The sequence below is a fragment of the Phaethon aethereus genome, assembly GCF_964289735.1.
Source record: "Phaethon aethereus genome assembly, chromosome: 14".
Taxonomy (NCBI): Eukaryota; Metazoa; Chordata; class Aves; order Phaethontiformes; family Phaethontidae; genus Phaethon; species Phaethon aethereus.
In genome coordinates this window covers 12,908,638-12,930,640 of record NC_138590.1, presented here as the reverse complement: position 1 = coordinate 12,930,640, position 22,003 = coordinate 12,908,638, and the positions used below count along the sequence as shown (strand labels likewise).

Here is a 22,003-nt window from a genome sequence, read left to right as displayed (position 1 = left end):
GGGCGGGGGGGGGGAAGCTGAGGTGAGGTTACACGCTGCAGATAAATAAGTAAGTATGCGTGCAGATTGTGAGTCACTTTATTTGTTTCTGCTGGTGTCATGTTTTGGAAAGGAGCATAAGAGGGAAGATACGCTAATATCCTCAGATAAGGCATATTTCTGTAATGCAGTGACACACAGAGCTCTGTTGTGTAAAGGCCAAAACGTGGTAGGAGCAATCATTTTCCTGTGACTTTAAGACTCTTAATTTTAAAAAGTATTAAAAAAAGGGCACTGTGTCTTGCTCTACTGTAGTTTGCCAATGTCAGTTGTATATTTTTGCATGTGATTCTTGGCTATTTCTGATTTTCATGCCTGATTTTCATGCCCGTAATATTATACGCCTGACTTCCAAGAGAATCTCTTGGCATCTGGCAAAAGTCCCCTATGACTCAGTAAGCACCCACTCAAAAAATAATTTGAAATAAAAAACACACCACGCGTGGGCTCTGGATAGGAAAAAATGCCATTTTGCCTTTATTTTCCTCAAAAAGTAAACAGTAGGAAAATTATCACAATGTTTTCCAGTTACTTCACAGCTCAAGAAGTATAAACTTACCAGGACGATAATTTTGGAAGTTATGTCGGGAGGTGCCGTCTTGCAGGATGCCTCTGGACTCAGGTTGATGACTAGCAAGCTCCGCGTTCCCTTGCTGTGTGATGATCATTATTTTTATCCTAGCAAACGCTTTCGAACGCGCACTAAAAAGGTGTGGAGACGACGGGGGGCATTAAGCATCATGCATCGTCTGGCACGGAGGCAGAGGAACGCAAACCGCGGGGAGAAGAGAGAGTATCTGAAGTCTGAACTGTCGGCATTTGAAAGCTGCTAAAAGTAACCTGTAGTCTCTTGGGAGCAGGACAGAGAGAGTTCCTCAGCTGCCGTGCTCTGCCCGATGGGGTGCGGGAGGGGAGCCTTGGGAGCTCTTCCTTTCGCGCAGCTCAGTGACTGTCGGCGGGTGCCTGACTCGCTGCCTCGGTTTCCCCGAGCAGCAGCTGGCGTGTGGGAGCGTGCGCGCAGTACGGCTGGGAGAGCGAGTACCAGGTGTGTCACACGGCGGTACGTTAGTTCTGACACTTGGGGTGGGTGTTTGGGGAGGGGTAGAGGACGATAAGTAATTCAGCTGCTGCTTATCCTCCGGTCCCCCGCAGCTGCTCCATCACGGAGCCTCAGGGCAAGCCGTAGCGGCTCGGTCGCTTTTGGCCGTGGTGGGTGCGTGCCGGCGTTCCCACCACGTGCCGTGGCCCGCAGCGGCTGTGGCTCCCTGCCCACGCTGCCGGGGCGAGCCTAACAGCCGCAGGCGCTTCGCAGAGCCCTCCTCTTCCTACCTCTTTGCTCTGACCCGGGTACCCTCTGCTCCGGGGTGTAAATTGATGGTGCTGTTTGAAATCCGTAGATGCACTCCAAAAGTCTGATCTCATTCTTTTCCCACCATTTGCGGCGGTCAGGGACCCTAAACATACCCATATATTTTCCTCTATCAATAATTATTTGCTGGCAAATGTTCAAGAAGCAATAGAAGCAATATACTTATTTCAGCCTCTTTGGGAGCAGCACTTCCAGTTCTCTCATTTCGTTGCTGTCCCCAGAGCCTCCGTTGCTAACAACAATGTCATATACACACTGTAGATAAGTCTGTAAGACACTTCGAATTATTTTTCAGTATATTCTGATAGTGGAAGAGCTAAATCATATATTTTTGTGACAAATACAGCTATAAAAATTCTGTGGTGGTTCCTTAGCCACGAGGGCAGCTTCTTAACGAGCAGACTATGGATTCCTCTTAACACAGTGAATTTGATTTTAGAGCAAATTTCCTTTTACCTACCTGTGCAAATAAATTGAATGTGCCCAATCTCCTATCTCTTACTGAAAGTATGAGTCCTGATTAAAAAAAAAAAAAATCATGACAATAATCCCTGAAGCAACTCTAAGTTGGTATAGTTGGAAGCACATTTTTGAAGCATATTTTATTTCATGATAGCTGTTTATTGTTTTGCCTAGCAACCCATTTGTTTTCTGTTTGAGTCCTGTTGCACACTACTGAGGTCTAGATTTATCCCAGTTATCTATAGGCATCCAGAAAAGATGCCTAAGTCACTTTGGAGGAGCTCTATAGCAGCTTGGAAGCAGCACTTCCAGGGAGTGATTTGGCTGCGAGGTGGACTCCGTTGCCATTTTCTCTCCCCCAACTGCAGAGGCAGCACAGGGTGATTATCTTCCAAATGCAGGCTCGTCACTTAAATGCCTAATATTAGCTGAATCCAGGCTCAGAAGTCATTAATTGAGATGTGTTGAAAATACTCATCCCCATTCACTCTGTTTTCTCCTGGCTTTTGGAATTAGAGGAGATAATAGTGGAGGAGAGTCAATGAAGCAACTGAAAATAGGGATTCGCCACGTGATTATCCTATTTGGAGGCTGATGTTGCCGTAGCAGCGCGTGTACGATGCAGGCGCGGTGGGTTTTGAGAAGGTCAGTGCGACAGGCACCTCTGCCGAGTCTCCCGTAGCCTGTCAATCCGTCTGCTGAGGTGGGATCGTCAAATGTGCCTTAGAAACGGGACTCGCAAGAGTGGCCACAGCCCTGCTGGGCCTCTCTCCGCCTGTGCTTGTGTTTCTGGTGCCTTGAGTGCTGGTGTGGACCTTGAACGGAGGTTTGGGACCACAGCGCGTTTGCACGAGCCTTATTTCTTTGAACTGACCTGGTGTTATGCTCTAATTAGGGCCCCTGAGTTGTTTTGGCACGTTCTCGTCAGACAAAAATGACCCAATAATTGGCCCCATTTTCAAGAGGTCACCTTCAGGAACGCCACGCGAGGCCTGGAACTTTCCTTTTCACACTGTCAGGCCTTAATCTGCCAGCTTCGTTGCTGGTCAGGGGGAACTGCTAAATGCTGGATTAGTCAGAAAAATCTTACTTCGGAGTGTAAGTACAGAACACAACGGGCATCCGCCGAGACACAGAAAGGAAAAAAAAATCCTCCTTCTCCCTGGAAACTTCTTCCAACAATGTAAAGAGAAGTAAGTTCAATTCAGCCTTGGTGTGGCTTGGAGGAGCGATGCCACAGAGGCTGTTGTGTCCAAGATCTTTGTAGTTTAAAAAAAAAAGAAGTGTTTATTCTTTCCTTCATTTGGTGATTGACCCCTTGAACTGTACAGTGAATTTATGTGCTGGTTTTATTATTAAATTGCTGCATTATAAGAGTACTTGTTCCTATGAGCATAAAAATATTATTTTTCTACTTCTTAGTGTGCACAAATTCCTGCAGGATGGGACTTTTCCCTTCTAGTTAGCATAATTATGGTAATGAGCTAGACTAAAAAAGATGGAGGATTCAAGGGACACATTTGGAACATATGTTGATGGTAAAATGTGAAATCTTACTATTTGTGTTGGAGCAGAAAAGCAGAAAAACACTCAGGAGAACATGGCTCATTTTATAATGCTTCAGTGCCAAAGTGCTCCGTAACAGGGTGATGTGTGGCGTGAAAGGTGAATTCCGACCTCTTTCCCGCCGTACCAATGGAAAGGGAAATTATTACCCTAGAGAGGAATTCTGCATATGATGGTTGTGTTGTAGTAACAATGTTGGGATTCATAACAATCTGCCCAAAAGGTCTGCTAATCTTTTTCCCTGAATAAATGTACTTTCAAATGGGGTGGCTTATTTCATAGAAATCCTGGTTTTGTTGTGCCGCACATGATCATACTTTGAGTAAACTCACTAGCAGTTTGCTTTGAAAAGAAAAACCTCCTGCCCAAAGTATTCCAGCAATATGCAGTAAATCCTGAGCTGAGCTTTCTTCAAGTTCTGGCTGAACAATTTGTTTAGAAATTATTCCAGCACTAGTTTGGAACTGTTTCAAGGGATGGGATTTAATTGCTTTGGTCAGTAGTAACTTGTTTGAAACAGTCCACATTTGATCCTGTTCTCCCTGTTTTTAAGACTTTTCTCCTTAACTTCCACTAAAGCAAATGCATAAGTTTCTTTTGCTTTCAGTGTCAGCTTCATAGGGCTCTGAGTAATCTTCATAATAAATGGCATTGGTGCTGGTGAGCGCTCAGTCAGTGTGGAAGGAACAGATGAGGGCAAAGGTGCTATGGGAACGTGCGTGTGGAAGACGTCCCTAATGCCACCACGGCATGTGAGTCTGCCAGGAATAAAGTCAAGATTTTCTTCATCGCAGCTCATTGCTGTAACTGAGATGTTCTTTTGGTTCTTGTGCTCTCCTCGTCGTATCCCCTCTTCTCATCTTCTGCCTCTTTTTCTGCAGCCATGCAGAGGAACTCACAAAAACAGGAGTTCCCACAGGAAAAGAAGGACTCTGAGTTTTGCGTAGGCTCGATTTGGGCTGAATTTTACATTAACCATAATGGTCTGCAGGCAGTTTCCTCCACTTGTACATAATTCCTGTGTAAGTTAGCAGCCACCTGACTTTCCTGTAGCTATCACAAATGACTTCACACCTGTAGAAGGAAGTAAAAGTGTCTACATAGCTCATACAACTTCAACAACAACTTCTAGAGGTCATTTTCCAGTGGGTGACTCCCACAGCTGGTCTTTGCTCATTCAATTCCATGTCTCCCTGTGACTGATTACTGCAGCACCAGAGATTATATAGAGGTGTCTTCTCACAGACTGTCACGAGCTTCTGGAGGGAGCAGGGAGTTAGCTGCTTCCTAGTCTTGCAATTTATAATGTTGTTTTAGTGCATCAATTAGCTGCAAAGATTTTAGCTGTGCTTCATCTGTGTCTCTCTCCTTCCCTGGAGAGGGCATATATTCTGTCCCGCAGTGATGCAAGGCGCTTGGGGTCACCTTTCTTCACCCACCGATGTCTCAGCACAGCTATCCTACACTGTGCCTATCACCTTTAAATGAAAACACCACCAGTAAGACATCTGACAGGGTCATCTGAGATCAATAAGCAGGCAAAAGAAGAGGGAGACAAATGCCACTTGTGGTCATGAGACCTCATGGTACGATTCAAAGCATAAGCGTGTGCCCGTGCATACAGGGATATGGTCATATATGCTGTGTAACAGTACGTTGGCTTCGTTTTCGCTACTGTCCGCACAAACCTGAGTCCATAAGTGAGGCCTCAAAACAAGGTCTTATGCCAGAGGAAGACGCTGTCACACATTGTCTCCTTACCTTGGAGTATATGTTGCTCTGGACTGTGCTGTGTAACCAGCTTTAACTTTGTAGGACTGGTGCTGCTAGTAGGTGTTCAGGCTTTCCTCACTTCCGTAGGAAAATATTGCTGCTGATCCATAGCTGGATACTGGGGTCTTTATTGAGAAGACGAATTAACTCAAGGAGAATGAGGGAGAGCAGATCCTATTAGAGCAAGTACGTGTTTGAGGCTGCGAACAACTGACAACGATCTGTATCTCTACAGACCTTCCTTAAATCTGTGAAATCTGGAAACATTTAATGTCAAGTCAGAGGCAGAAGAACAGCACAGAAATCTTCCCAGTAGAGGAAGAAAAAAACCAGGTCACTTGCATTTGCTATTTTTTTTTCCTAACTTTGGATGTATTGAGCTGTGTAATAACTTGCACATATCTGGAAGCAATGCAGAGCACAGCAATCAATAATACAAGCAACGATAATCAGGTGTTTCAGCCATCTGACATGAGCAGTCTCCAAAGATAATTCTCTCCCACAGGACATTGCCAAACATAACTTCAGTTTATTCCTAGTAAAAAAGTAAATGCTTACCTGCTGTGCAGAGACAAACCTTGCCAACAGTTTTTCTTCTGAAAACTGATGGAGATGCAGGCAAATGTATGGGGAAAAACCCACTGGTGCCAGTGGTGGCCAGCAAACAACTGGAGCTCTCTGTGTTCCCCAACACCAGTGTCCCTAAAATCCTTAGAATGACCTCAATAAACAGCAAATTTGCCAGTATGTTCCGAAATGCCGGGAGGAGAGAGGAAGCACAGAGGAGCGTGAGGCTGAATTTACTGTTTGTAAAGAACAAAGCATCCTGGCATACGTGTTATCACCGCCTTGGTTCTTGACTAGGTTAAGCTGCGGTGTGAGCCCAGCCTGATCTAATAAAGCTGCCCGTGGATGGCAGACGCCACTGAAAATTACCCCGTTCCTATGTGTGAGCAGTCCAGATCGGTGCACCTAATGCCACTTCCAAGTATTTACCACAGCAGTTACGTGTCTCTGGTTAGGTTGGCTGTTTTTTCTTATTCTGTTAACTGAACCTCCCTGCTACCAGCCATACAATTAAAAAAAAACCAAAAAAACTCCCAACAAAAACAGAACCCATAGCTATTAAATAGGAAAACAACAAAACCCTCGGCTTTACCCACATGTGTAGCCACAGTGCTAACCACAAGGCAGAGAGGAGCCTTGGTGATCACATAGCAGCAGTGCTGGGCTCTTCCCCTAACTCTAACACCATCATTTGTAATTGGTTGTTAAACTGAGTTGCTTCTCTAGCTAATAAAAAAAATAAATCTTTTCTCATTCGGCATCACCAAAATGACATTTATTTTATTCAGGATTTTACCTTTCCTGTCCCCTTTCAACACAAAGCAGTCAGCAACAGCACATAAATTTTTATGCCTGCACATTACAAGGCATTGTAGAAAAAGAGAGGTGGCATAGATGGTAAAATTGATGTGAAAGTTTTCACCGTGCCCTAGCAAAAAGCCGAATAATTCAAAGCAGGTAGTAATGAAAAGTTCCCAAGTCTGTGGCTCCTGTTTGGGACTTGCCTCCTGGAAGGCCCCACAAAGCTGGTTTGTGCCTGCACAACAGTCATTCACTCTCTGCTGAGGAGACTACTAATAAAAAGGGGAGAAGCAAAGATTGTCAGATGTCAGTGTATCAAATAATCGATACTTCTTTTTTTTCCCTTATTCACAAGGTGTAGAGTGGCAGATAAGGATATATACCAGTCACAAACACAATGGTTAATAAAATCTCATGGTCTCTGTCACTCTGGCCAGCTTTCTGCTACATTTTATAGGTCACAGTCCATGAAATTTCATAGGAACTTTCATATATATTCACTATAGCAAAGTATGACATTTATTTCTTATTAAAACATATAATTTAGGGAGGATGAAGATGCTTTATCCAAAACAACATGCGAGGTAGTCGTTCATATAATGATTTCTCTCTAATGTATCTGCATTTTGGGTTCTCTAATTCTGCAAGCGGCTTTTTTTTTTTTTCCTAATGGGAAATAATAAATTAATATGATTTAATAATGATTGTACTATAGGAGGCCAGCATACTCGTTACCTTTAAACTCAGATTACAGCCTGTGCTTGTTTTTTGACCTGCTGACCCAGACTATCACTAAAAGGAGCTGTCATATTTAATGACGAGAGACACGAGCAGCAGAGAGTTAATTGTGGTAAGAATCAGTGCCGAGCATTGCATCCCAGTCCCAAACACCAGGCAAGTCAACAGATAACGTCTGGTGGGTGCAGCTTTTATTAGTTTTGGCAGCTGCAGGAGGACGGAAAGGTGAGCGCAGATCGGAGGTTGAGGAGGATCAAAGGTTGAGAAGAATAACTTGGGAAGTGCCTCTTTTTCTCCATCCCAGTGGTTTTGTAAGAGAATGTGCCTGCTTATGTGACATAAATCAAATGTGTTCTTGACGTTTTTGTTGTAGTACATTGCCCCATAGGCCTGATACCTGTTTTGGGATGTATAGGGCCTGCTAGCTGTGAGCAAAATACTCCATCTGTGTGTTTTTCATATATAGAAATCCTGTGGGGGACATTTGGGAGACAGAGGGTGAAGGAGAGAAAGGAAGAGAAACGCACAAGAGGAGAGCGGAGTGGAATGCTGGATCTGTATCACTGCTCGGGATACAAGATAGCTGTGAGCCATCGAAATTGCTGGTCTGCCACAGCTTCGGTGGTGGCTTGACAAGTCCCTTTATCCATTGGTCCATGTTACTGGAAAAGTATTGTCCCACTTCAGCTCAGGAGCGAGCCCTGAATGTGGTCAGGATAGCGTATCCACAGAGGTGGTCATTCTTGCAGCCATACGTGGCATATAGCAGCTCGCGTGACCTGCAACTTCTCTTAATGAAACCAGAGAAGAGCCTGCAACGTGAAAGCCCTCAGGGCTTGTAATCTTACTGAAATATCTGTTTTGGGAAAAATTCTGTAGAGTTTTTTTAGCAGCACAAAATGTGTGAGGGTCTGCAGATAGCTGTAATCATTCCTGCTCACTCAAATCGCAAAGCATACCACTATCAAAATTTAATCTGGGCTCTTCGGAGCATAATCATATTTCACTCATTTTCCTTCATCCGTTTGCTTGAGATAAATGAACGCCTTCTGTGCCACCACCAACCCAGAATTCATAAGCCAGTATTTTACACCCAGGACAAGGAATGTAGCAAGAGGCACTTTATGACCCATCTCTCATTCCCCTCCCTTCAACAACCAATAGCGTTTTCAGCATATGTCTCCCTTTAAAGTTTACTTACAGCTTTCATTTCAAAATGAGATGACAGCAGTCATTTTATTGCCCAGCACTCCTGAGTCTGCCTTTGTTCATAAGACACCATGCTCTGGCAAAAATGATCTTTCCTTGGCAGGGTACACCCTGAGAGTGATACTTCTTGGAACAGGAGAACCTCTGGCAAGTGACCAGTGTCACTGCTTAGCTGTGCTATGTCTTCGATTTTTGTCCCTCCAAATTCATGCCTTGTGGCAATAGTTCATTCAAATCTGTTTTGGTGAGCCATTCACCTTTAGTGGCAGTGATTCCTCCTGCAGCGCTGGAGGTGCACGTGCAATGGGAAGAAGAAAAAGTAGACAGATTTTTATTTTTTGCAGCTGGATTAGAAAACATGCAAGACGTATATCCAAATACGTGTGGTTTTCCTGATTTTCTCAGTCTTCCCTTGATCTTCTTAGGGCTTCTACCCAAGTACATACCCCTTTCCTCTAACATCCCTGAAATAGCTGTGAGTTAGGTGCTGATGTGCCTCTTTTGATTTGGACTTCAGTGTTTAAGGACATGCCTAGTAGCAATTGAGAAGGCGGCAGCCCAGTCCCTCTCAATGAGTCCCTAAATTGCATGATGAAATGCCATGGAGTCAGTATGGCATGTCCATATTTATAGATCAGTAATTCCTCCAAATTACTACTCCTGCCATCCTGTGGCCTGCGTGACCCTTGGTTTCAGCATCTCCCTCACTGTAACATGAATCCTTTTGCTGTAAGTACTGATGTGTGTGTCCCTCATTGCAACATCCTCCCCACACTGAGTTCCAGCTATTGTAGGTTTTGTGATTATTGTATCCTGCCTTATCTTGAAGGCCCGAGGCATCATGTAGCATCATCATCCTGCTTCTCTAGCCTGGAGAAATGGAAAAAAAATGCAGGTGTAAAGAATCCTTAAGAGGTATGTTTGAGGATTATCATGCCTGTTCTTGACTACCCAACCTTGGTCATTTCCTAATCTTAATTTATACATGTGGAGACATAGCTTTGGCTAGTGTCAGTCTCAAATCCTAGTGATCTCAGTCAAATTTATGCTTAAAAGGTATTCTTCAGACCATCTTTTTCTCAGGAAAAAACCACAACTTAGCTCAATCCTTGCAGACTTTGACAATCACGCTGAATCTGAGAAACAATACCTTGCATTTGATGTGGTTTTGATTGTACATTTACCTTTGCAATTCCCTCCCTACGCCGTGTCTCTTACACACACACACCTCTCTAAGCAGTTATAGCCTAAATGAACCTAAATCCCTCATCTTGGCAAAAGTTACGACTTTCACAAATTAAAGGTGAAATATAGTTTGGTCCAATTCTGCTCTCTGCCCATGCATCCGTATACCTGTCTTATTGCATAAAAAACAAAAGAAAAACTCATATAAAATTTTGACATATATTTTGTTTGCTATTACGGTTTGTCAGATGTTTCATTACACCTTGGACACACATAACTAAACCATTTCTAAAGAAAATGGACTATTTGCAGTCATCTGCTGGAGGCCTGCAGCCAACACTTCATGCCATTTGTCAAGAAGTTTTTTGCCAGGAGCAAGGAGCTGTGGGGACTGGGGGAGCTGGAGAGAGGGTGAGGACTGATACCTGCAACTATGGAATCGGAATGAGGAGAGGACAGAAATGCATGTTATATCAGTCACTTAATGCCTGGCCAATGGACTTTGAGGTGGTTGTTTGAAGGGCAGGAGAATGACTCAGGAGACTCAAACATTTGGATATAGCGGTTTAGATTGCTGGGATGTGCTTGGGCTGTGCAAGGAGCGGAGTGAGGGCTCTGATCCTGAGCTCATCATTGTGGGAGAGAAAAGCCAAGAGTTAGCCCAAGACAGGAGAGCAGTCTGTTGGAAAGATATTCCTATTGTGTAGTTGCTTCTCCCAGAGCAAACATTTGCATAAATGTACGTTCCACAAAAGCTGTGTGTCATCCAAACAATATTGAAAGTGCAGGAAAGACTGTGACACTTGAAACTAATAAACAGGTTTCCACATCTTTTTGCTGTAAGGGCTGATAGCCCTAAAGAAACCCCATCAAAGAGTCCATGTTTTCCAGAGATTTCCACAAGTCACAGGGGTCAAGTTCCCTATCACATTTTATTGCAGTACCCCTTCATAGCCAAACCTTACTGTGTCGGTTCAGTGGAATTAATCACATATTCTCTATATGGAGTTCAGTAGAATTAATCACATAGTCTTTATATGGATTTGCTATGAATGAGAAGGTATATTAATATACAGGCAGCTGGTAAATATTACAGTGAATTGTTTCCTGTTAACACAGAGCATCGCTGCATCTCTGTGAGTAGAGATGACTAGCTTAAAAGAACATCTTTCATCTGTGTAAATGGTTTACTGGGGGGCATTGCAGATTGCTCTGAATAGAAATTTTTTTTCACAGAAACAGAGCTAAAAGGATAAGGCAAGTAATTGCATTCTCTAGTGCCTCCCAGTGCTTTACATGTTCTCCTCTCTGGAAAAAAAAAAAAAAAATCAACAATTGGCAGCCTGGTGAATGTAGTAATTGTAACTAATGGGGTTGTTTCTTTTTGTCTGTGTTTTAGGATGGAATGGGGAACCTGAGAATCACGGAAAAAGGTCTGAAGCTTGAAGGAGATTCAGAATTCTTGAAACCTCTCTACGCCAAAGAAATCCGGTCAAGACCAGTAAGTTGTCAGGAAAGGAATAAGCACATTTCTGTAGCCCTAACTGTAAGATACCATGAAGTGGCAGGGTGGCACGGTTATCAGATAAATTACTTTGACCACTCTATACAAATGTAATTTAGGGAGTGAGGCGGTGGGTGTTCTTTGAATACTTTATCCAGATACCATATCCTCTGGGCAGGTGCAAGGTTGGTATCTGTGGGTTTAGTTTGTGTAAGCAACAGTTAAAATGCTTCCAGGACCTCTGAGATTTCACATTGTCTTTTTGTCTCCTTTTGAGATAAATCATGAACAACCCTCGAGTGAGAGACCCGATATTTCCGAAGCAGAGGGATGGCAGGCAGTTGTGAAATCCAACTTGTGTTTAACTAGTTATTCCTTTTCTGCAGAGAGCAGAGAGGTGATGCCTTGGCCCAAAGGCCTGATCTGCTCTTAGCTGGCACAATAAACCCACATTATGTGCTGAGTCCTATTTCATGTTGTGTTTTAAAATTATGTGCAGTTAAAATTCAATGCTGCTAGGAGAGACAGCTTGACAAAAGTGGCAAGGATGTTAACAACTGAAAATGAGAAAGAACCCAAGTGTGATTGAAATAGCATTTTCATAGCAGCACTTCATTGACTGTCAGTGACTTTTGCTCTTTCTACTGCAATCCTGTTTGTCCTGAGCAGCTTTAAAAGAACTTAAACAATCATAGAGAGTTTCCAGGTTCCTTCTCAGATCCTTCATCTATCTTGTTTCCTGCTCCAAAGTGTTAATTTGAGTCAGATCCCAACCTTCCATTTTGACAACAATGGCAGATAGCTAATTAAATAAAGTTAACATCCCTTTATCTCAGCATTTCCGTGGTGTTGTAGAAATTGGAACTTGTAGCATAATCAACACAACATCCAATACAATATCCGATTTAATTATTGAAGGTTGTGACCTCTGTAAGATGGCTAGGAATTGATTTGAACAAGCATAATCATTTAGGAAGAAAAGTTAATGAGTAAATGTTCATATCTATAAATGTTTTCATCCCTGAATTAAAAGAAAATTGCAGAACCTTACATGTCGTACACTTTGTAATGTAAAATGTGTGGAAAAGGTGCAGCACTCGGTTTGATAAATAGACTGACAAATTGCTACTTACATTTCTTTTTCTGTAGGTAGATTGCTGGAAATAATATTTGATTACTAAGTGAACTGAGCACCACTTCTTGCTAGTGGGGAGTTTACTGTTTACACATTATCATATTGATCTACATTTTAATATGTCAGGGGGGACAAAAGGTGCCTGTCCCCTTCTTGAGGTTATGAAACTAGTTTCCACACCATTGACAATATAATGAATGCAAGGAAGTAAGGCCTTTGTGTGTGTTCCTTACATTATCCCTCCGCGATTATTTTTGCTGTTAGCCGGAGAAGGATCTGGTTGCAAGCCACAAAGTCCCATCTACAGCCTAGTGAGTTGGAGCATCCTTGCTGGCTTCAGCGGATGAGTCCTGGAAACTGTATTAACTATATAGTTATATAAACCATGTGCATAGTTTCTCTGACTTCTGAGTGGAGTTAAACTCGAATAGCCTCTGCTGGCTTTCAGGTTGCTCACAATAATGCTGGAATTCCTGTTGGGCTGGGGGCAACAGGGGCAATCCTATTGATCTCAGTCAACTTCTGCTTTCTTGAGCTATGTGTGAATTTGGCCTCTTGTAAGCAAATGAAAGAGTGGCAGTCTATCAAAGGATGATAGTTACAGAATATTTAAAAATATTATTAAATAATCAATGCTATATTTTTTTAAAGAACAGTAGTATGACCCAGTATTCTCTTGGAGTGAAGCATACTAGTGCTTCCTGAACTTGATGAATATTGCTGAAATCAAGTGCCAAACTCAGCACTCAGTAGTACAGATGAACATCTATAGTAATTCCACAGTAATCTCCTCTGGGTTTTCAGAAGTGCATAATGTGGCTTTAAATACGCAAAGTATAACAGAAACAATATGACAAATAACAGTAAAGAGCATCCCCGAAATAAGCTGACATATAATATTTTTCATACATTTAATTAAACAACCTAAGAGTTGTATACGGTAATAGATAATGTTTTTATATAAAGCTTAAAAGACTTTCAGATGCTGGTTATTTATAGAAGACTTTCATTTAAAAGAAAATTAATTTCACTGTCATTCTGTGCAGTAGATGAAGGGGCGTTGGTGCTGTGTGGAAATCACAGGGGAAGAATCGCTTTTTGTGTAAGCGGCTGCAGTCCCGTGACCTCCATGGAGTGGGTTATCCCACTCATGTGTCTCTGCGGTGCTGCTCCCCACGCTGCCCTGCTGTGGGCAGAGCTGGGCAATCCCTGCCAAAATATCTCTAAAACACGAATCGTGATAATTCTGGAAAGTCTGAATTTGTCACTGGTGCCTCTGCTCTGCTGCATCTCTTAAAGTCCCAGGAAGATGGCAATTGAAAGTGCGCACAGGCTTGCTTTCCTAGGAGCTGTGCCTTCTGGTTTAAAGATAGTTTTGTCTTTCCACTTAAAAGTGTATTACTTTTTCATGTTAATTTGACAGGAAGGGAAGACCAAGTTTTAGGGAGGAGGAAAAGCCCTCGAATGTCATCCCATGACGGGCTGTGTGGGAACCCTGAGCTTCTGTAAGTTGTGCCATGAAGAGCTCTAGTAGGTACTAATGCCCCCTTCGTTACTTTCTGGACAGAGTGGTTGTATTTAGCTGTGCTTCTTTTGGAAGGTAGCTCATTGCAACTGAAACTGCAACCAAGAAGAACTGAATCTGTTGTACTGTGGCATGCAATTGGTGACAACCCAGCAAAAACACCTTTCTGGGAGTCCCTTCAAAAATGTTAGCAGAAGGTTTGGACCAAAGTGGTTGTGTCTCATGGCGGAGAAGTGGCCATTAAAGTCACTGACATGAAAGGGCTTCTTAAAGCACCATCCAGGCTCCCTTTCCTTTTCCCTTACCCGTTCAAGAGTGACCCCCCAAATCCATATAACAAGGGTCTCTGTTCCTGTTGTTTCCTCATCCTAGTCCTGGCTCAGTAATACTCAGTTTGTAGTGCCTTCTGGATTAGGAGCCTAGTTCTAAGCATCAGAGCTTGCAAATAAACATAACCTTGTTACTGCATGAGCCTAAAGTTTATCTGGAGATTAATGAATAGTAACTGGTGGTAGCAGTGTTTGCACCCTTACAGTCTTGTTTTAAAAAAATGAGATAGATGCATTCCTTTTTCGAGGAGTGATCAGAGCATCTTAAACTCCCAGCTGAACATACTGCGCACTAAACAGTATTTTCCATGCCAGTTGCATGGAACAGGAGCACCTTGCTGCCTTTAATTAAGAAGTTTACTGGGCCATGAAGTATTGCCTGTGTAAATAAGTTATTTGTACTTAGTCAAGAAGGTGCATTAGGAATCCTTGCATTTCTTTACTTGCACATAAGTTATGGAGATTATTAAAAATTGGAAGGGTCATCTATAAGCCCATCTGTAGCTCAGCTACTCTGTCACTCTCAAAACGTAGCTGTCTTTCTAACTGTTGTAATTTACTGAGGACTATCGTGTGAACCATCTGCTTGCTTATAAATCAGACAAACTTTGACTGAAAGTTGCATGCAGCAGCGCAAATTGTTAAGTTTATGTGCTGGAAAGCAATGGCAACAGTTTTGTGGTCTTCAGTCTTCATTGCCTTAATTTGAAGAGAAATTTAAAACTAGAAGTTTTCCTGCCTTTGTTGAGAAGAGCTGCTAACAAGCAGGTTGCTTGAAACTTAAAGTAAGCACAGATTTAGCTTCTGTAGTGCTTTTGGGGTGTTTTGAAGCTTGCCACATCCAGGTCTGTAAGTAACTTAAAAGGAGCAAGACAGAGAACAGGCTATGTACAGTTTCGATTCCAATAACAACAGAAATAAAATCCTATGCTGTGATTATACACGAAAATCAAGTGATTTACTTCTCTCAGGAGCTGTGTGACAACCAATGAGATGATAATGTCAGCTCTAGGAAGTAGAGCAAGACATTGCCACGATAGGATTAGGATGGTTTTGCCCTTTTAATGTTCTTTCCAAGTGCATAGATAGAAGAAGTAAACCTCAGTTTCCATATGTTTACACCTGGGCTTACATTTTCTTCACCTGAATCGCTTTAAAGACAGAACTATGTATTTGCCTGACAAAGATTTTTTGCAGTGTAAAGCTCTTGACTGGGGTCCTGCCCGTTCAGCTCTCTTGCAGACTTGTCTTCTGATGGATGGGTCTGGGAACAGAGATCAAAACCTGGGCACCAACCCTTCTTCTTTGTCCTCTGCTACCAGGAGGAGCTCCAAGCTATTCTGTTGTTGTACAGGTATAAGTGATGGCAAAATTCACTGAACGGATTTTGAGGAGATTTTAGATTCTTTTAAAAGAGATCTCTTAGTGTATTTAGCTAGTTTCATGTTGAAGTCCCATTATTTTTAATCAACTGAAAAAATAATTTAAAGAATATTATACATAAAAAAAAAAAAGCCTGAGACAAAGTACAATGTCTTTTTTTTTTATTTTCCTTTCTTTGAGTGATATTAGAGATCCCTATCCTGCTCTCTGTGGCAATGAGTGTCTCACTGAGAGCAGTGTGCTCAGTCAGAGTGTTGGAGACAACCTGGTCTCATTGGAAGCCGTACAAAATAACTAGTGACTACAGTGGAAGAAGGACTGGGCGTGTCGTTAACGCTTGGCTGTGATTTTGCAAGGGCATCTGGCCTAAAAAATTAATGGTTGTGAATTAGGGCTGATAACTGCTATTCCCTTTACTGGTGTTTAGTAAGTTCTCATCAGCATAAAAGCTAGACTATCAAGTACATAAAATATGCTTGTCTGTACTTTACATTTTGCCCAGCCAATATTTGAATGATAGAAATTTTAAAGGAGGCTTTTAAGAGTGATAAATAATTATTTTGCCAACGTACTTGTCTCACTATGTTCAGATCTGGAAGAAGAGTGGTATAATTTTAAAGCACAGAAGCACTTTGGTAATGGACGTATTCTTTTGTATTATTTGCTCTGTAGGTCTACCTGCCTCAAAGCTAAAAATATGCACTGAAAAACAATAAACCATGTATTTGGATTAAATAGTGACATGTGCCCACAATGGGGCATACCTGCCTTATAGCCATAAATACATATTTATAAACGATATAACATACTAATTTGGATTAAAAGATGACATTCACCCATGAGGAAAGGCAATGCAGATGGCAAGATAATTGCAACCTTGTGTGATGCTCAAATGGTGTAGTAGAAATCTAGCTTTCAGTAAGGGCTCAGACAGCATGAAAGAAGGCTGCTATTTTTTGAGGAAGGAGACATAATAATTCCTTTTCTTCCTTTGTCAGAGTTTACAGAGCAATAAAAGGATATTGAATTAGTTCCTGATGATTTGGTCTAACAAAGTGCTTGAGGATTTCAGCATGCTCACTGAAACCGTCACAGGTGGAAATCAACTTCGTCTCACTGTCCTGCCGTCACTTAGCAGTCCCTGCGTGCTCCCACCACCTCTTCGGCCGTTACTCCTCCCAGCATTTAGCCATTCCCTCAGTGACTGGTTCTCTTCAAAGAAGAGGGAGAATCTTCTTTTTTGTACATTAGGACATGAATGGAGGAGCTCCTGGCAGCTCATGAAGATGTTGGTCTCCTGCCTCTGGAGCAGTTCAGCTGTCAGTGGCTTCAGGTAGAAAGAACTCACACTGCCTGAGGTCAACTTCTGAAGCATGATGCTTTCTCTAACTGTATCTTCATAGCTTACTGCTTCTTGGTTGGTTTTTGCCAGGAGATGTTAAATTGTTGTATAAAAGCCCTAATAATTTTTAAAAAGAACAAGGTTGCTTGTGATGGCACAGCCAACAACAGAAAGCTTCCTGCAGCCGTGCCTGGCCATCTCATGTTCTCCCTGTGGGGTTTGTTAAGCATTGGCTGTGGCACCACTCCAGGTACCTCGTCAGAGGTTCTGTGCCAGTGCGCTTTTGCTATAAACGTCTCTCTCAGTTTGGTCAGTTTGAGTCTTGCTTGCCCGACAGCTATCAACAGAGAGGAGAGCTGGCAGCCAGCGGGACAGACAGTAAAAATAAACAGAAGCAGCCGAGGCATCATTTTGGCAGAAGTGCCCTCACCTGAAGCACAGATATTTTTGCTATTACCATCCAAAGCAGATTTGAATCCACATATGGCAGTAGGCTGTGAGCATCCAGTGGGATTTATAAAATTAATATGCTCTCCTCTTAATAAATTTCATTCTTAAGCAATAAAATCCAGAGAGCCTACTTCAGACTGAACCTTGGTTGCCCCAGCGCTTTGGGGGCAGTTAGTGGCTCTGTGGTATTTCCATTGTGCTGAAAAGGTGGAAGTTTAGGTAAATTTTACAGCAACTATGAAAATATTTCCCTCTAGCTCCATAGTAAAATTGGCCAGAAGTCTCTCAACTTTGAAATTTGAAGGAAATTTTGTAGGGTGGCTGTGAAGGGGTACTTCCAACAACACCAGAATTAAATCTTGCTTTGTCTGTTCCCCGTTGTTTGTCTAACAAACTGGTGTTATGTGCCACACACTGAGAGCACAACAGGGAACTAAAGTATCCCACCAGTGCAAAATCCGAGTATCCCAAGGAAGAGCGAGAGAGGAAGCTCTGAAGTAAACAATCTTTTTGAAATAACTCCACAAGTTGCATTTCAAAGCAAAACTTGTGGAGGCTGCCTATGGCATTTTGAAAAGGATTTCATTAAATGTTGCTAACTTGTCATAAGTTCTCTTAAATGGAAGGGTAATGGCTCATAACATTTGTAAGCTTTTTAATTTCATGCAATATGAGCAGTGTAATCAACACCTATTAAAGTCAATCAGCTGTGCCAAGTGGGCTACCTACCTCAGCTTTTGTCTATATTTTCATCATGGGTACACCTCTGAACTAACTCTGGGAACAACGTGTTTGTACTTTCTTATCCTAACATCGGTGGAAATTTTGTGTCCAGAAAACCCGATACAGTATTGCAGAAGTAGCTGAACCCATAACCTGAATAAGCACTTTATAGTCAGTGGTTTTCACCTTCTAGGGAGGGAGCTTGGGCCATGGCGTTGGTGCAGACTAGTTAACAACTCTGAAGCCAAATATGATGGAGATGGAGAATTTCCTAAATGATCTCATTTCATTGACTTTTTCCCTTTGACAGGTGAAATTTCTCTGCTTGAGCTAGTTGCGTATGGAGAGGGAGCTGTTCAGATCACGAGTTTGTTTTGCTGTTCTGATCCGATTCCCTTCTCTTCATTTTAAACATTTGCAGCTGGACTCTGTGGTTATAAAAACAAGGGGTGTGCATCACAGCTCAAAGTGAGCTGCTGGGTTAAGGCTGGGTACTCTGTGGTCTCTAAGCTTTTGCATTGTATTTTTGCCACGATCCCAGAAATTGCTTGCATTTCAGTCGTGAAGAGGTCAGTGGGGCTGAGTTTTGTGGTGGGGCCGTATTTGCACAGAGATGTTGCAAATCAACTAACATCGTGTTTTTAGCTGGTTCGCGAACCTTGAGACAGGAAGGTAGGCACTAGAACCTAAAAGAATAGGATAAACATTTGATTTAGTTTAGTCCCCCAAAAGGAAAAAGACAAGACATGGAATTATTGATTTTAAAGTTGAAAGAAAAAATGGCTGAGATTAATGAATTTGGGGCAGGCAGTTTCTTACCTTCCTTGGACATGCATCATGCTTCTGGTGTCTGTTATTTCAGCTTCAGTTTGGCGTCTTGAATTTGCATGTTACCTCTATGAATTAACTGGGAAGCCTCTGTGAAGCTTGTTTGACCTAATTAGCCATTTATTATGGCCTCTCACTCTTCATACAGGCTTGTAAACCTTCAGGAGCTGTACATTGTTCTTATTTTTCTATGCTTAATCTTACGTGTTTTTTTTTTTTAAAGGACAGGGGGGTTTACTGGGGGATTTGAGGGTGCGGGACATGTCAGTCACACTTACCGATTACGGGATTTCTGTTGCTTTCTTGTATTGCAGGACAGGTATTACTGTTAAAAGAGAAGCTCTGCTGGTAGTTGACTACAGCTGACCTGAACCAGCCTGTGGGATTGAACGCATTCGTAGAGTAGCCTTGAATTCTCAGTCCAAAACTTGATCAAAATTTCAGCTTAACAAGCTGTAGCCTCAGAAAAAAAAGTAAGCCTTACAAAGCACCTGAAACTGCTCAGGGAAAAACATGTGCAATCGTGTACTGCTGCATTTCTCTCTCTCAAGGGCAAAGGCCTTGAGTTTAAGGATTTACTATGTCTAGACATCATTGCTGACAATCAGGGTTCTGGCTGCTTTGGAAAGGCTGAAATATAAAAACAACTTCTTAATACTAAAAATGAAAAAGGAGTAAAACTTTATACAGTACGGACAGAGGAAAGATAGAGACAAATAGATGAAGGAAACACTAGAAGACAAATAGCAAGCTCCAAATATCAAGAAAAATAATGTTTTCTCTAATATTTCCAAGAAGCCTCAATAGCAGAGCTTCATGTCTTCTTACCATAGGACAGCAAACACTTCTGCAACTCTTCTGCTGATCAAAACTATTTCAGCAGCAAAGTTACGTATTTTGTAAGGCAAGAATTACTCGACAAGAGAAGCTGTGCTGTCATTAGAAAGCGCAGGCACACACAACTGGTTTTATAGACAGTTCATTTTGTGTGTGCTTTGATTTGCAACAGGAAAGGAAAGCCAGACCTTCCAGGTTTCATTACCAGTTGCTATGCCAGTAATAAGAGTTTCTCTGATTGTTCTGTTTCTAAATGACAAATGCTGGACATGGAAAAAGAAGAACGCAAGGTAAAACAAGAACAACTCTAAATTTGCTCCTGTTCTTTTAGGGCAAATTGATTGAGACTCTTGGGGAATCTGAGTTGCTTCTTTTGAAAGAAAAAGTAAGATTTTTTTTTGCGTGTTAACATTTCCCTGACTGGAACATCTCTATTTCTAATCTCTCTTTGTCTGAGGCTGTGCCTGGCCATCTACTCCCATGTACACCAGTGCCTTCCAGAAAGGGACAGTCCCACACCAGCGTTAGGGGCACGGTGTTGGAGTGCGGGACACTACCGTACATGTGTGATAAAAATGGCTACAAACCTAATCAGAGAGACAGGCTTCCTGACTTGTCAGTGGATCATTGATCTAGGCTTCAGTCCAACCAGATATTTAATTATGTGCATAATTTACAGACATACATAATTTCATTGACATGCATAAAGTTAGGCTTACGTTGTGTTAGGCATAATCCAGCTGGATTATACCCTGTAATTTCTACATATACTGCATGTGTGTGGCAGAGCGAAGCCACTGGCTGGAGACCATCTGGCTGGTCTCTGTACAAACATGGAGACAGATACAGCCCTGTCCTCCAAAACTTTTTATGTTGTCAGTAGACAGACAGAGCGTGGGACAGGAGATGGGGAGGAGGGTGAGCACCTACAGCAGCTCAGGATTGGTGTGAGGAGTCCTCTGTCCATGTGCATGCTCATTTTAGTAGATGACAAGCCCCAAGGATAAAGGAGTGTGGTGTTAGAGCTGGCAGATATTTTCAAATAAAAGCTATTACGGTAAAAGTTTGTCCTTTGGGGGCGGGGGGGGCGGGGGTGAAGGAAAGCAGTTTCTGTGATACCCATTTTTTTGTTTCTTTTTTCATATTTTATTGCAGGCTTTCAGTATAAAATGTCACATGTCCATTGATTTTCTCTTGATTTGCTGTGATTCTGTCTCCAATTAACTTTTTAGGTTTGCTTTCAATCTGGCTTTAAAAGGTAGGATAATTTTCTGAGGCAGGTTGTACAAAGTACTAACAAGGACTCTGCTTCTCACTTCTCTCTGAAAGGGAATAATCTATGGAACAGAAAGAACATTCAAGGTGTTTCAGCTCACTATTTCTTCCTTGTTCATCCATCAGGGCATGATCCTTGTTTGCTGTCCTTCTGTGGAATATTAGGAGATTCCTCACTTTCAAACCTTAAATTTTCCCTGAGCAGGAGCAGAGCAAAAGCATCCGTAGCTTTTGTCTTCTCACCAATGAGGTTCCCCAGATAGCATCAACTGTACAGTGCTGCTGTCATTCAACTTCCCCCAGAAACATCCTTTCTAAGCATAGAGAGGCATCTTCCTTTGGAAAGTTCTTCGTTATGGTCTATAAGGGAAGGTTTTATTTCAAGTTTATTTCAAATGCAGCAGTGCTAAAATTTTATTTGTAAATAACTGTCTGTTTATGAAAATCGTAACTAAATGCATGCCAAGGTTTGCACAGTGTCCTAGTTAGTGCAGGATACTTTGTTGGATTCTTAATTTGCAGTCTAAAACAATGCAATGAAATTGCTTTTATGACCTAGGCTTTTTCCTTTCTCTTTCTTTCCAGCTACAGCTTGGTATTCTGCTTCTAGTTCTTTTTCTCCTTGAGCAAAAAAAAATACCATTCCATTGTCTCTCTCTTGATTTAGACAAGGAATGGATTTGTCATGGGGCATTTAATAAATAAAAGTGGTTAACATCGGAGTTCCGCTTCTCTGCTAAGAAGACAGCAGCAGCTGCAAAAGATTGCCCATGGCACCATGAATGGGTGGCTACTGATTTGGAGAGAAGCATGCCATTCACTGAATCATCCATATCACTCTTTACAGCGCCTGGAAAGTCTTCGTTTCCAAGTACTAATGCAAGCTGAGCCTTCCTCTTGGATGCATTCTAACAAGACTGCAGCCTAAGGCAGCACAGCTGAAGAATAAGATGTGTTTTTACC

At 42.1% G+C, this 22,003-nt stretch overlaps 1 protein-coding gene across 1 annotated transcript in view; it reads left to right on the top strand.

Annotated features, from left to right (window-relative positions):
• SGCD (sarcoglycan delta) overlaps positions 1–22,003 on the top strand; it is a gene marked incomplete at its 3' end in the record, with an annotated part of 128,548 nt that overhangs the window by 44,728 nt on the left and 61,817 nt on the right. Inside the window, exon 2 of the mRNA XM_082006230.1 lies at positions 11,109–11,210. Coding sequence (XP_081862356.1) covers positions 11,109–11,210 — 102 coding nt within the window. The remainder of the gene's footprint in view (positions 1–11,108; positions 11,211–22,003) is intronic.